Source organism: Channa argus, chromosome 1 (genome assembly GCF_033026475.1).
Source record: "Channa argus isolate prfri chromosome 1, Channa argus male v1.0, whole genome shotgun sequence".
In the NCBI taxonomy this organism is placed as follows: Eukaryota; Metazoa; Chordata; class Actinopteri; order Anabantiformes; family Channidae; genus Channa; species Channa argus.
In genome coordinates this window covers 2,661,826-2,677,645 of record NC_090197.1, presented here as the reverse complement: position 1 = coordinate 2,677,645, position 15,820 = coordinate 2,661,826, and the positions used below count along the sequence as shown (strand labels likewise).

Sequence of the window (15,820 nt, the reverse complement as noted above, 5' to 3'; positions counted from 1 at the left end):
ACTAAATAAAAGGGAAGGAATTGGTTTATGCTTTGGAGAAAAGGGACAAATGCAAAAGGAAAAATTTTAATTAAAAGAAGTAGAATTAAAGAAGTGAAATTAAAGAAATGGAATAAGAGTTGTGACATGCAAAAAGCGCTCGATATAACGAATTGACCAACTGGGCCACTGCCAGTATAATCCTAGGAAATTAATGTAAAGAAGTCACATGTGGAAAAGCTAGGTTGGCAACCAAGACTGGGACCTGACCAGGACCAATGTGGCTGGGTGTGGAAAATCCCGACGGGATAGGCTCCGTCCAAATCCTCCAGAGTTAAATTAATGGTGTTCAAAAGGAGAAAAGTGTCTAACTGTATTGAAACCTTACAGTGTCAACAAAAACAGTAAAAGACACAGAGTATTATTTTCTAAGGGTTGTTGCTCGGGTGAATTCCATACAAAACGCCTGACCTGAACACAAGAAGGAGACAAAGAAGAGGAGCTGGAGATCACACAGAGGATAGGTGATACACACACACACATACACACACACACACAGTAGGTAAGCATGGAGGAGGAGTGCGCTAAAGAATGTGAGGAATGCTGAGAGTATTTGCAGCTGGACGCACAGACGCAAATTATTAGTGGAATAGAGCAGGATAAAATTAAAAGTAAAAGAAAGCAATTAGATAATTATTATGCAGAGTGGAAGAAATTAAGAGGGAAAAACACTAATACAGGACTAATAAATAAAAATAAAAATAAAAAACTTAAAAATGTACATGAAGCAACAGAATACAAGAGGTGGCTTAGTAAAAAGTTAGATGATCTTGAGATCATCAGGCAGCATGCATGACACACAGCAGGAGAAGCAAAGCTGATCCAGAAAACGGCACATTGTGATGGGACATCAATTGATAGTGTTAACAACACATAGCATCATGGCATTTATAAACTCAGCAGCTTTCACAATGACAAACACACGTCAACAAAGAATTCTAAAAGTTCTAGACCAACCAAATATCATATACACACACGACGGTATTAACATTGCAGACCATATGGTGGATGGGCAACCGCACATGTGTAAAGACAGAGTGCAGATAGAGACAAAAGCTAGAGCAGATTTCCAAACAGAAATGCTAAAAGGCGAAGCAGAGATGGTGTTTACAGATGAATGTTGTTTCAGGCATAGCACAGAAGGACTAAAAGCAGGTTATAGAGTGGTCAGAAGGACTAAAGAAGATCAGTATGAAGTTGTCAGTGCAGGGCCAGTCACAAAACAGCCATCAGCACAGACAGCTGAATTGGTAGCAATGATAGAAGCTCTGAAATGGGCAAAAGGAAAACGGGTTAACATTTACTCAGGATCAGCTTACGTGGTAGGAGCAGTATTGGTTGAGCTACCACAGTGGCTAAGAGCAGGGTTTTTGACAGCAGGAGGCCTATTAGACAGTTATGTTCAATCATGGCTGATATTTGGCTGCTCCCTTTCAGGAGTCTCCACAGTGAATCATGTGCCTCCATCTAACTCTGTCCTCTGCATCCTCTTCTCTCACACCAACTAACTTCATGTCCTCCCTCACTACATCCCTAAATCTCCTCTTTGGTCTTCCTCTAGACCTCCCTGGCAGCTCCAACCTCAGCATCCTTCTACCAATTTATTCACAGTTTCCCCTCTGAACATGTCCAAACCACCTCAATCTGGCCTCTCTGACTTTATCTCCAAAACATCTAACATGATCTGTCCCTCTGATGTCCTCATTCCTGATCCTGTCCATCCTCATCACTCCCAAAGAGAACCTCAACATCTTAAGCTCTGCTACCTCCAGCTCTGTCTCCTCTCTTTTCTTCAGTGCCACTGTCTCTAAGCCGAACAACATCTCTGGTCTCACCACCATCTTAAACATCTTTCCTTCTGAGTAAAAAAATGTCTCTTCATTAAAATAATTTCTTAGTAAAAACCTCAAAACTGTGTTGTCATCTGCTCCCTGGCTGATACCTTTTGCACTCCAATAATTCTGACGTATCACATGGTCTAATACAAAATGGTCGAAGCCCAGTAGCCCCCAGCTGGTTGTGTAAAGGAAAAGCATATTGCTATTTTTATGGTGAGATTTTCTTTCATGTATTTTCTTATATTTCAAAATGATGATAATGATGTTAAAGCAACTTTTAGACAAGAATTACTTCCTTTTTTGCATTTTACTTAAAAAATGTGCAGAAAATCAGATTTGAAACAGCAGCTACAAAGGGGAATTTAGTGGTAAATCCCTTCACACCTTCTCTGCAGGCACCACTGCTCTCAGCACTTTACACAATGACCTCCACCCTTTCCTGTGTAACCCTGTGTAATGTACTGCACTTTATTATAGAAACAACACTCAACATTTATAGTCACACGCTGCTGTTGGAAAAAAAGTTTATATTTGCTGCAGATGAGTTATAGTTTAAGATGAACACATACTTTGACATTTCATTTAAAATGCTTTTTCATTCATTTATGATTCTCTACTTGAATCCTTCATTGAAGAAGAGGTAGAGGAAATAAGCAGAAAAAAACTGAGATAAAAGATAAAGTTGTCGTTACCTGCAGCGACGTTGCAGCCCAGAACCAAGACTAACAGGCACGTCTCCACGTTCACCATCATCCTGCCTCACAGTGATCACAGTGATGTCTGACAACGGTTTGTGTGTGTGTGCGGGCTGAGAACAGGAAACTCTGGGTGTGTATTGGCCTTTTCTCTATTTGTGGACGTGGGTGGGAGACATCCAGTGATGATGTCATCATTTTTTATGCTGATTAAACATTTCATGTGAATTCAATCCAAATTACATTTAATGTTTTGCAGATACTTTGAAACTGTTAACATCTCTGCATTTCAGTAAATCAAGAATTAGGGTCAAGGCTCCAAAGAGTCATCTTTTATGTGCAGCTGCATGTAGGAGCTGAACAGTGAACCTCTTCACATCTTGAACCAGGTTCAACACGTTTTGTGTGAATCTGAGTCACTGAGGTCAAAGCTCAATCAGTCTGCATTTAAGCCACAGGGTAAAAATACTCAAATCTGACCATAAGACCTGAGGGTGTTCGTTTTTTGAAAGACTTTGTGCTACTTTCTAGACACTGGAGGAATCTAGAAGGAGACTGATGCAATCGAGGCTTTAAGAGCGTGAGAACAGGAGTTACCGCTGGAAAACAGAGGAGACATTTACTTTGCAGAAATAGAAATAGAGAAGTGTGAAGGAAGCTCCTGAGTCAGTGCCATGATGTGCAGGGGTGGAGTGGGCGGTGGGGGGGCAGTGCATGATGATGCATGATGACAAACACTAAATTGTAGCCCGACGTCTCATCCGAACGTCTGTCAGCAGCAGCTGTGTTGTCCACTCTACACGGTGAAACAAAGCTTCCATAAACTAAGTCCTGATGGTCTCAAATTGTCTAAAATAATAAATAGTAAAAAAAGGATAATTACAGATAATCTGCATTTGTAACAGGTGGTTTGTTCATTACTTCATCCTACAGTTACAATGATGCAGTGACAGCAATAATGAAATCTGATTGGTCAGAAGGGTTGTGTCTGCACAGCTGCCAGAGTCTGACTAAACTGCCCCCCACCCCCCAAAAACAAACAAATCTAAAACTAATACAAACTATAGCTTTAATAGCAGTTACACAAATTTGTTTCAATAAACTGAAGCGTAGCACAACACAGGAAACAGTGATGAGCAACTGAAAATTTGCACTGACCTTTATTAATAAATATGAAAACTGCTACCAAAATGTAAAACATTATTGCTCCTAATGCACATATCAGGGCCATCTGCATTTTATTTGAATTGTGCAAACAGCCACAAAATCTCTACAGATCTCATCACTTACAATCAGCTTTACAGAGAAGTGACTAAATGTTTTAAAACTATTTAATAAAACATTTCTATACAACAGGTACATTCAGGGAAACATGTTGCACGAATTTTCACATTGTTTCTCATGAAAATAACAAGATGTGTAATACCAGCACCTGACCAGCAGAGGCTGCTACAGTTTAGTTCAAATGCTTCAGGAGAACCATCTAACACCACATCACCAAAAGACGGGGGCAGAGCCAACAAGGTGATCGAGGGAGCAGGTAAATGCATCAACAGAAGAACAAGTCTAAAAGGACGGCAGGAAAAGCAGCAACTGAAAAGGTGGAGACTTGCAGGTTGTGACAGAGTGGGAGCGTCTGGATGTCTTATATACTGAGAGTGATGAGCTGCAGGTGCAGGAGTGGGTGGAGCCGGGCGGGGCAGGTAGAGATGGAGGGAAACTCCAACAAAGGAGGGAGTGAGCAGGCATGAGACAGTGAGGAGGACGAATGTGACTGTGCAGTTTCTCTCAGTGCATCATGAGGTTGATGCTACAAAAACAGGAGCGAAACTCAACGTCAAAAGTTATTTACATGTTCAGTTCAGGGTAAAGGCTTTTTCCTGCTAACACGTCTCACATTTTCATTTCTTAACAGCTGCACAGTATCCAGATGTGACTAAAGATGGTCGTGGTTGTTTGCAGGGGTTTGGGATTTGTCCAGTAAAACATAGGTGCTGTAGTTCAGCTCGGTCTGACCTGTGAAAGAAGAAAGAATAGTAATCACAGAGTCGGCGATATGGCTGCTTCATCACAGTTATGTTAGTATAATGTGCACTTGATACAGTTTGGTCTCATGTGTGACACTCAATCAGCCAGAATGAGTAAAGTTACCTTTATTATTTCCATCGACCACAGTGCCGCTGATCAACGAGTACGGAGACTCTGTCGCTGTATTTGAAAATAATACACACATTAGACACAGTGTGCAATCAGGAGTAAATGACCAGAACACACATGCACATCAGTCCCCACATGTGCTGCAGGTCAATCATCACGTGATGTGGAAACATGGATTTTAACTTTAAGCTACAGCATCAACATCACCGGCCTCTGCTCTGTCACACTGTGCACAGTCCTTCAGGTTCTGCTCAGTGTCAAACAACCAGAAATAAAAAAGGTCTGGAGAGATTAGAATAAAGTGATGTACTGCAGCTTCATCACTAGAAGTGATTGTGTTTTGCAGTTAGAGTAAATTTGAACTTTTTAAACATCATCATTATTATAAGTCGGCACCAACCTCTCAGGTTTAGTTTCCTCTCATCCTGAACCCTGGTAGTTTTTTGTTGTGCATGTAAACACAACAACTGTTAAACTGTTAGTATCAATTCAGGTTTTACCCATTTTGATTTCCGTTGGTGGATATTCACAGATGGTGGAATATGTGGGTTCAGTTTGATCTGATGCACCTGTTAAAACATTTAGAAAAAAAGACTTTTAAAAGGCTTTTTAACTGCTGGCTGCTCTAAATGTAAGAGAGGCGGTGAGTGAAGGAGCGTTATGTACCTGAAAAAGGTGTCATGCTGAAGGTGGCTGGTCCTACAGCTGCCAAACAAGAAAAAGAAAAACACAAAATTAGCAAATTAGCTTTTTGCTACGTGCTCTATAAACATGGCATCATATGTTAAAAAACTTCCAAATGAAGAATAAGTAGTTAGAGCAGCAGGTCAGAGAGGTAATTGTCACGATATGAAGTTGACGTCACTTGACAATGAAGTTTTTGTTGTTGTGAGGATCCTCCACCTTTCTGCTGGAGTTTTTGTTTTCACTTTAATGATTCTGAAAAGTGTTGCCACAGTAGGTCAGTAGCAGACACAGGTAGACAGAGCACAACCTCACGAGATGGCGTCTCCATCCTCCTACACTCAACATGGTCTGATGTCACATTCTCTGGGCAGAGAACAGTGGAGGATTCCATTTTATATCAGTATTGATCCTGACGGACAACACTTCTCGTTTCTCACCGTTTGGAGGTCCGTCCTGAATATCATCATAAACGTGGTATATTTCTTCATTTTCTGCAAAAAAATAAACTTGTCATAAGATCTGGCTCAATAAGGCTTTACTCCATTAAAATGATCAGAGTTGTATATTGAATTGTTGTGTGTGCTAACAGGGAATTGGGCAGACGTGTGGAGCCCAGCTGGCTAACGTGTTAGCTTCAGTTCATGTCAAACACCTGGGACACTGTGATCCAAATATCAGCACAGCTCGACAGCTGAGTTTAAAGTTTGCAGCCCGTTATTTTCAAATGGTTCCTTCATCGTCACAAGTAACAAAAATGATCATGGACTGGGTTAAAAAAAGGTTGCATCTCCCTTTGCACTTATAACCTCCTCCAAGCTCAGGTTCTTCATTTAAAAAGTCATGATCATTGGGAATATTGTCCAAACTCCACCTCAGATCTTGCACATGCACAGTGACTGTCCATGGTACAAGGAAATGTCAGTTCAGAGCATGTTCACACCAAACGAGCAGTGATAGTCTTCACTACAAGAACCACTTCAAATCTTTCACACAAGTAAAAGCACTAAGCAGATTATCTACATGTTACTTACAGAGCAAAAGTAAATACTTTTTTAAAACTAGAAAAAAATGTTCCTACAAATTAATGTTGTAAGTACGATTTTAAATCCTACCACTGTTACTCACCTCGTCTTTTACACCTGCGTCTCCGAGTAAAGTAGACGATGGTGATGATGATGATGATGAGGACAGTGAAGGGGACAGTTACTCCAACCATCAAAGCAGCTGCTGGTTTCAGGTTTTTAGTTGTAGATAGACAAAGTAAAAGTTTAAAACAACTGACGTGCTGCCTCTACAGTAAACAGCAGAGTGTGATGATGTGCAAGATTCTGCATCAGTAGCTTAGAAACAAACTCTGCAGGTGGAAATGATTTTACAGTTAATTCAGTTTAATCTCTGTAGTTTTACCTGGGTTTGGTTGTGATGTGGTAGAAGTTGTTGTAGCAGTAGCTATTGTAGTACTTGTACTAGTAGTAGCTGTTGTTGTAGCAGTAGCTATTGTAGTACTAGTAGTAGTAGTAGTTGTTGTTGTAGCAGTAGCTATTGTAGTACTAGTACTAGTAGTAGTAGTAGTAGTTGATGTTGATGGTTTTGGTTTTGTTGTTGGTTTTGGTGTTGGTGGTTCTGTGTGGGGGAAACATAAATCATGTTTTAAAAGATTTTAAACATGGACGGTAAATACATTCCAGATGTCCACAGTTTAATTTGGTCTTTAACATGATCCGTCTCCATTGAAAGGAAACTTTGACCGTGTTAAAGTAGAAATGCTTTGCTGACTGTAGGTGTTGGATGAAAATGTTTTGATGTTGAGTTTCCTCTTACTCTTTGAATTCTTGTTATTGCCATGTTTTCTGTGTCGTTTCTGTGTTGTAACTGTATCAGTTTTGTCCACAGTAGGAGGTGAAGAAAGGGTTTCTGCTCCTTGTCTTTTTAGAGATTCAGACACAGTTGAGGTTGTGGGTTGTGGCTTTTCACCTTCAGTGTGACACAGGGCACAAAAACACACTTTAGCACAGAAAGACATGTAAGCAGACACCAATATGGAAGCAGAGAAAAGGTGACTAAGGTGCCTGTTTCTTCAAATGGACCAAGATGTTGATTCTGTGGAAACAAACTGGATTTACAGGCTTCTGACCAGAACCAGGCTGGTTATGTAGTTGCCCTTGTGCCCAGTCTCTACCAACCAAGCTGACGTCAAACAGCGACTGCTGCTTCTTCCCTCTTAGCTTTGTCTGGGCACTTGAACACGTCACAGAGACGGCAGCTGACGGACGCGCCGCTCTGCACATTCTGCACTTGAGCAGAGGAAGAGGAAGTGCAAAAATGTAGGTACCCATTTTAACCATTGTTAGCATAAGTCCAGTGTGCATGTAGAAAGTGCACATTTTGCTGCACACTGCCAGGACCAGTTCCTCTAAATGACTCTAAAAATCCAATTTGTTTGACTCAAATAATTAGCTAAACTCTGTCTTTTAATAAATGTTTGTGTTTTCCTCTAAATTGTTTGTGCGTATGTGTGATGTCAAAAACTATAACGCTAATAACTACATCTACTGCATCATAGTTGTACGATTGGCTGGTTTAAACTGCAGTTTACATGCATTTCTACCCAGAGTCTGATTCTAATCAGTTCATCTCTGGTTCCAAGTGGACCTTTGTGCCAGAGGTATTGAAATTCTTTCCAGGTGTTACTGTGATATTGAGTTCACATAAACACGACAGATGAATGGATGGACAAGCTGGAAACATAATGTCTCTGACTATGACTGTCGCTATAGCACAGAGTAGGAAAAACACTCAAACATTACTTCAGTTTAATTATCCTTGGTTTACAAACATGAAACTTGGAAAGGACAGAGACATAATGTTGATTCAAGAGGAGAAACCCACAAAGATGAAACTGTGATGAAGTGTGATGTTACCTGATGGGATCACGGTCAGTTCCACAGCTTTTTTATTATTACAGAAATAAGTTCCACTGTCTGACACTGCAGCTCTGCTAATGTACAGAGACTTGTCTCCTAACGAGCTGAATCGTTTGTCTGGGTCATTGATGTGTTTTTCGTCTCTGTCGTGAGCCGTCAGTATGTCCTCTTTGTGTCCATTTGTCTCTCTGCTCCAGGTCACTTTAGCATCCACAGGGGGAGGACAAGGCAGCGAGATCTGCTGCTTCTCCTCAAATACTTTCTGGATTATTTCTGTAAAACAAAAGAAAAAAGGAAATTAGCATCTGTTCTTAGCATCTGTAGACGAGTGAAATTGTTCTTTTCACTGTCGGTTAGAGAAAGTAGTTTGAGTCTGTCAGTTCTGTGGGACATTTTACAGAGAAAACCTCTTAATTCAAAAATCATCAGCAGATTTGATGATAACAAGAGTTGGACTTTGGGAACTTGAAAGTTTTATCACTTTGACACCATCAGCAGACTCCTCAGATACTCGCTTCTGCACTGCAGCTAAAATTAGTCAAATATTTTTGAATGTCTCATAATAGAGTCGCTGAAGACCAACACACACACACACACACACACACACACACACACACACACACACACACACACACACACACACACACACACACACACGTACTTCTATCTGCGTGGCCTGTGCTTTGTCTTTGGCTCTTTACACCAAACCGTCCAGTCTCAATGAAGTGAGGAGACTCGTCGAGATAAGTTAAAGAGGTAAAGACTTAACCCTGAAACAGCCCTTTAGTGTGTGTGTGTTTGTGTGTGTGTGTGTGTGTGTGTGTGTACTTTAAGTAGCAAGCACACACACACAAACTGTATTTTGTAGATGATGCTCTAATAACAACTTAAGCATTGTTAAAAAACATAACCAATAACAACAGAGGATTTTCCACAGTTAATAACTAGTAACTAATAACTAGTTTGTTGTTACCTGCTGCAGCATTAGAGCCCAGAACAAGGAAGAACCAGCAGCTGTAGACAGTCACCTTCATCCTGACAGCGACTGAACAAACACTCAGCACAGTCTGAGCTGAGAACAGGAACTGAGCTTTCTGTGGCTGTGCTAGTAAAACCCACAGTGACAAATGAGAGCGTATCAGTCTGTCTGTGGAAAATTCTTCAGTACAGACACTGCTACACCAGTAGGAGGCAGCAATTCACAAAAAGGTGCTGAGTTGATGATGTGACCAAGGTCACGTATAATAGATGTTCAAAGTAACTATGAGTGTTTTTTTTAAGGCAAATGGTTTTTGCTGGTTTTAACAGATAATTGTTGAAGTAGCTACGGCTCAAACATTCAAAGTTGCAGGAAATGTCACATTAGTTGGGTGGGAACAGTGGGAGCGATCTGATGATGATCCTCACACATTTCCTTGCCTCCGTTTTTTATTCATTTCTGCCTTAATTCTTCCTGCGTATTTGTATCAATATTTCACATCCACACTGTCGGACAGAGCTGACAGACTTCAGTTTCACATGTCTGGTTTAATGTGAGCCTGACTCCTCATTAATCAGCTGCATCTTAACCATCAGGAATCAAACCTTGACCTATCAGCACTTTGTCTACCACACTGTTAACCTGACAGCGTATCTGTGGGAAATGCAGATGCTGCAGTAACACAGTAATAACACAGTAACACAGTAATAACACAGTAACACAGTATATTTAGACTGACAGTTTCAGCACACATTCAGCAACCACATAGCAACAGCAGTGTCACTTTCTTTGTGGAAACATGATACAACTCGTTGGGTTTTTTTCTAAAATCGGCAGCAGAAACTTCACGTGTGCCACTTTAAAAGCTTGTGAAAGCATTGTGGTTTAACCATGACTGTTGCAGCTCGATCATTTACCATCATCAAGCTGCAATTAAGCAACTGAGGTTTGTTTGTAACCACTTCCCTGCTTCTTTTACCCAGACAGACATCAGCCCACTATTTGTGTCCAGGCTGAAAACGCTCAGTGGATCATTTACTTCGAAAGCTTCTTCATTCAAAGCACAAAGCTCTGAGGGGCTGTTGTGAACATCACATATGCTTTAGGTGAGAGGAAGTGCAAACCCAATAAGGTGAAGGGTGTGTGCGGAGCTACGGTGAGCAATGGGCAGGAAAGGAGAACTGCTGTATGAGGAAACCCGGGCCGGGGAAATGTGCCGGGATTAAACAATATACGACTTCGGAGGAAGTGAGCTCACTTTTCAATAATAATTACAGCAATGGTCGAGCGGAGCAGCTGAGCAGGTGCAGCAGGGAGATGATGGGGCTGAGATGGTGGGGTGACAATCCAGGGTGATAGGGATGTGTCATTCAGAGCAGACTATAGTTGAACCCACATCGGGCTTTCGAAGCAGAAGTATCGTGACAACATGTGTCGAAGCCTCGCTTCACCCTGGTGACTACCCCAAATAAAGCTTTGTTACATCACTCGCGTATCAGAAAGGTGTCGCACCAATTGTGAACGTCAGATCTACATCTGAGTCAAAGTTTGTCGATCTGATTTCATAAGACAGACTTTACTAAACAAATGATCCCTCTTGTATTCTGATCAACTGGCCATTGATTTCGGCCATTTGCATGTAGAACCAAAGATTTGACCAGCAGATGTCGCTATGTTTAACTGAGTCACACGCTTCAAAACACTGAAGCATTTTCAACATATTTGCTTCAGAAAGCTTTGCTTTCTCCACCAGTAGCAGAGAGTGTGTCAGAATCCCAGAGGACGAGTTGGCGAACAGAAGCAAACGAGAAGGTTCTGGAAAAGACAATAACCAAGATGAACCAGCTGAATGTTGAGAGGGAGTTTAGTACAGGAAGGAAGTGACTGACAAACTAAAAACTGTGTGATTTACATTTACACAGAAGAGAAACCAATGAGGGGGAAATGACAGTGACTCATCTCATCAAACTCATCTGCAACATAAACTGGTCTGCTGCCATTAGCCACATTAATACACCATTTTATCAGCACAGCATGAGGGTCACACTGCAGACCCTCCCCCTTGGCCCTGTTTTTTATTTGTCCCACCTCAGTTCAGTACTAGCTGATACTGTTTCATGGAAGTAAAACATGTCGGGGTAGTTTAACAGAACATAAATGAGTCTCTACCTTCACCTTTTGAGCACTGATCCACCTGATCTAACATGTCCTTCTCATGTTAGGACCATGTGTTATTTGCTGTTTTATGTAGTTACACCCTGTTTACTAATTGTCTCCTGCCTTTTTTGCAGTCAGTCACTTTGTCCACGTTTGTCTTTGTGGATTTTGACCTTCCTTTGCAGTGATTGTTGGTCATGCTTTCCCCGAGTTCTATTATTTGCCATTTTACCCTCATTCCCTGTCTCTTTTTTTACTTGGGTCCACCTCCATGCACCACCCCAACAATATGTCCTCCTCAGGACACATTCTCACCTGAATTTGGTGACTAAAACACTTGACTCTGCCCCGGAAACAAAGTATGGAGAGCAGTTCCTTCCTATTCACATCTGCAATAATAATATTAATGAATGATTGAACGTTTGTTTCAGTGTTTAGGTTTTATCTCCAGTTATCTCTGCTTGTTAGGCCCTGGTTTTATGTTTGAGTGTTCGTTTGTTTCCGTCTGCCTCCCCTTAGTTACCGAGTTAGTTTCCTCGCACTGTTATTTAGTTTATATTTTCCCCCCAGAGTGTTTTAGTTCATGGTCTGTTTTACTTCTCCTCCTTTGGGTCCTACCAAAATTGAAGAAACACTTGAAAGTGTGACATTTTCTGTTTTTGTGGATGTTTTTTTAATGCATTGCACAATGGCAGTAATACAGATGTAGAGCAGGTGAACCAGAGGACAGCTACAGTGTGCAAAAGAAATGACCGAGAAAAGAGAAGTGAATGTGGGACTAAATAGGTGACGTTAAAAGTATAGTCAAATTTAGAACTAAGTTAGAAATGGTGCAGAAATGAAACACAGAGAGCCAAGGTACAGACCTTATTACAGCATCCAAAGGAAGGTAGCAGTAGACGTCCTGACTGATGACATTTGGACACATAAGATGAACATGCAACAGGACTGTGACTATATGTGATAAACAGGAAGTGGTAGAAGACGTATTTATGCACTGTCTCCAGTATCAGCAGGAAACAGTGATGCTTCTGGGGAAATTATTAAAAGATATGATAATGATTAAACTGAATTCATGACGTGAAAATGAATAACGACAACCGCAGCAATGAAGGATTCAAGTAGAGAATCATAACTGAATGAAAAAGCATTTTAAATGAAATGTCAAAGTATGTGTTCATCATAAACTATCACTCATCTGCAGCAAATATAAACTTTTTTTCAACAGCAGCGTGTGACTATAAATGTTGAGTGTTGTTTCTATAATAAAGTGCAGTACATTACACAGGAAAGGGTGGAGGTCATTGTGTAAAGTGCTGAGAGCAGTGGTGCCTGCAGAGAAGGTGTGAAGTTTGATGTCACACAAAGGAATTCTCTCTAAATTCAGACAAAATGTTCAAACACCAGCTTATTTCCTCTCACTGAAGTTACCTTCCCCATCTACGGTAGATTCCAGTACTGCAATGATCAGGAAAAGAAACAACAGAGAGAAATAATAATAATGGACATCAGATTGTACGGGGAGGACGCGAGACTCTGTGAGACAGTCAGATATTTGAAGCGATAGTGCTGTGTGATAATGTATGAAACAGCATCTGGTGTAAAGCAGCTCCGTGTGGCCACTCTCTGTTAGATTTGGTCTCTGTCTCCTGTCTTACTCCATCCAGCCACTAGATGACCTCAAACCTCACACACATGTTCCCAGGTGTCCCACCATGAACCACGTCATTCAAACACATCAGCTTCAGAGTTTCAGTCTCTGTACAGCATCTTTCTCATGTTCATTATTGTTACTTTAATGGTTTGCTTGGGTCCAGCCACTGTCAGTGTAATGTAAGCTACTATTTTAGCTTTTCACAAATCAGCCCTATAATGTCTGACCCAAGAAATGATGGACCCAGTTTTGAAATGTCTTTAACAAAATGTAGCATGTTCCTGCCGTAACCTTCCCATTCATGTCCAGGCTTGGGGCCGTCACCAAGATGGAACTTGGTGGCTGGGCGGGGCCACACCTGGTGGGGTGGGATTCAAACTAGCGACCTTCTGCCTCTAACAAACAAAATGTAATGTGTAATGAGTGTAAATTGCTCACAATTGGGGAAAAACAAGAACTTTTCTCCATCTTCATGTGTTTATTTTTTCAAACTGTTCCCTTTTGTGCAGCACATATTCAGTACTCTGCTTCCTTTTAGCCATCTAGCACAACGCATTTTGCTCCAAGAACATTTAGGGATTTACCACTAAATTCCCCTTTGTAGCTGCTGTTTCAAATGTGATTTTCTGCACATTTTTTAAGTAAAATGCAAAAAAGGAAGTAATTCTTGTCTAAAAGTTGCTTTAACAGAGTAAGTGCTCATTTTGAAATATAAGAAAATTCATGAAAGAAAATCTCACCATAAAAATAGTAATATGCTTTTCCTTTACACAACCAGCTGGGGGCTACTGGGCTTCAACCATTTTGGATTAGACCATGTGATACGTCAGAATTATTGGAGTGCAAAAGGTATCAGCCAGGGAGCAGATGACAACACGGTTTTGAGGTTTTTACCCAGAAATTATTTTAATGAAGAGACATTTTTTTACTCAGAAGGAACCAAATAAGCATTTTTCTTTCCCGAATGCAGGACTTGCTGCTACATATTAAATAGAAAAATACCATAAAGTAACATGTAATGACAGTTACAGCGTAAAATATTTGCATAAACTCATCCTCTCGTTCTCCAGATGCTGATGATGGTGAAGCTGATAAAGAAGCTGCATGAGAAACAACAAGTACAATCACCATCAATAAACAAGGAATGTGTTTATTTTCTTTCTGTCTCTTTGTGTAGTTTCAGTTTGTCTCACCTACCACAGACCTTCTAGTCTCTGAACACATGCAGATAAGCGGCAGGTTTTCCATCGCAGAGGTAAAGTCCAGAGTCACCGAGCTGCACGTTTGTTATAGTGAACGTCTTGTCCACAGTGGACAGAGACCTGATGTGCCATGTTGGACAATGTGATCTCCCATCACTGGGACATGGCAGAGTGGTCCTGTCCCCTCTCTGAACCTCCTCTTCGTATACAGCACTCCAGTACGACTTTGACCTCAATAATAAACACACAGTAGAATTATCACCTTTCTGACAGTGAAAACCTGCAAACTGACAAATGATAACCTTGTATGGCAGAGCTGCTGTACTGGGTTACATTCAATTGCACAGGTGGTCATAATGTTATGGCTGATTGGTGTAATACCATAGTAAAGTAGAGGTAATAGTACTTTGTTGTATTAAAAACTAATAACTAACTAATAATTCTAATACTGCTGTTGGATGTTGTTGGAAGCTCATCTGTAAATGATGTGTTATTTGTTCAGACTGCAGTATCTCTACTGTTCTCTCTTGCATTTTAACATCCCCAGTGTCACTAATTCTTAACTCTCACTTGTCTTGCTGCAACTTTAAAAAGGACCAATTTTGGTGGTTGGAGTAGGTGTCACCTTCATTGTCCTCCTCCTCGTCCTCCTCATCTACTTTACTTTATGGTGAGTAACAGCCACAGTTTCCAGTTTCACAGTAAGTATATATATAACTCTCTGTACATATTGATCACCAGGTGAGTTTGGTTTTACTAATTTTATTCTCCTGTTTCAGGTTAGAGGTTCAGGTTATACATGCTGTCATTTATTTTTGTATTTGTTTGGTTTGCTGAGGTAAGATAGGGTTGATGCTAGAGTTTTTGTTGGGCACTGCTCACATCCGAAGCAAAGTGATCATTACTTTTTCTTTATTATGCTGTGTTATTTTATGTTTTATAAGTTTCTATGTTTTACATGTTTATGATGTTTTATTCAGGGAGGTTCTCATCCTACCTTTTATTCTTGGTTTTAATCTGCTTGTATAGCAGTTTGAGAGTGCTTTATAAATAAAATGAATTATTATTATTATTATTATTATTATCCTTAATCACACTTTCTCCCCATTTATCTGCCATTATTTCAGCAGGGCCTGTAAGAGGATCAGATCATTTTTCTAATGTCCCTGTTTTGTTCCCCATGTTTTCTAGACTCACTGTGGTTTGTGCTTCAACTTTCTATGGGCTTATCAATCACACACAATTTACTCTCTCATACTGATCTTCCCATCTCATCGTATGGTTGGATCTTATCACACATACACTAACTTCAGATGAATCCCTTCAGCCAGGTAGTTTGTATGTCACATTCGTTCTGACCAACTACCCTATACAGTAGTATGCACAGTGTGTTGTGCAAACTAGACACTAAAGGAGTCATTTTATATCTGGTTATTTATGTTTTCGTCTGTATTGAGTCAGTCATACACCCATTTTATTCAAATGGAA

General features: G+C 40.5%; 1 protein-coding gene and 1 long non-coding RNA gene across 11 annotated transcripts; both read right to left on the bottom strand.

Moving 5' to 3' along the window:
• Nucleotides 1-3,502: 3,502 nt before the first annotated feature.
• Nucleotides 3,503-9,469, bottom strand: LOC137099899 (hepatitis A virus cellular receptor 1-like). Of its 10 annotated transcripts, none has more exons than XM_067477332.1 (12): nucleotides 9,314-9,468; nucleotides 8,338-8,613; nucleotides 7,238-7,390; nucleotides 6,975-7,039; nucleotides 6,824-6,878; nucleotides 6,542-6,643; nucleotides 5,854-5,907; nucleotides 5,396-5,434; nucleotides 5,230-5,298; nucleotides 4,724-4,780; nucleotides 4,470-4,588; nucleotides 3,560-4,382 (listed from the first exon to the last, which is right to left on the bottom strand). In XM_067477332.1, the coding sequence occupies exons 1-11, from the start codon at nucleotides 9,372-9,374 to the stop codon at nucleotides 4,509-4,511; spliced, it is 1,011 nt and encodes a 336-aa protein (XP_067333433.1). In that variant the 5' UTR covers nucleotides 9,375-9,468; the 3' UTR covers nucleotides 3,560-4,382; nucleotides 4,470-4,508. The 10 variants fall into 10 exon arrangements, with proteins under 10 accessions (XP_067333479.1, XP_067333461.1, XP_067333433.1 ...); XM_067477342.1 differs by having other exon boundaries at nucleotides 6,542-6,640; XM_067477378.1 differs by lacking the exon at nucleotides 7,238-7,390 and having other exon boundaries at nucleotides 3,503-4,382; nucleotides 9,314-9,469.
• Nucleotides 9,470-13,727: 4,258 nt separating this feature from the next.
• LOC137100228 (uncharacterized) lies at nucleotides 13,728-15,711 on the bottom strand. Its single transcript, XR_010910870.1, has 2 exons — nucleotides 14,328-15,711; nucleotides 13,728-14,230 (listed from the first exon to the last, which is right to left on the bottom strand). It is a non-coding gene; the product is annotated as an uncharacterized lncRNA (long non-coding RNA).
• Between the last annotated feature and the right edge of the window lie 109 nt (nucleotides 15,712-15,820).

What these genes read in the sequence shown, in the direction of transcription:
- LOC137099899 (XM_067477296.1), bottom strand. Translation starts at nt 9,374, where the DNA reads ATGAAGGTGACTGTCTACAGCTGCTGGTTCTTCCTTGTTCTGGGCTCT. An exon ending in CAGCATGACACCTTTTTCAG is followed by an intron (nt 5,299 to 5,395) that starts GTACATAACGCT and finishes ATGTTTTAACAG; the next exon opens with GTGCATCAGATCAAACTGAA. An exon ending in ACCAACGGAAATCAAAATGG is followed by an intron (nt 4,781 to 5,229) that starts GTAAAACCTGAA and finishes TTTCAAATACAG; the next exon opens with CGACAGAGTCTCCGTACTCG.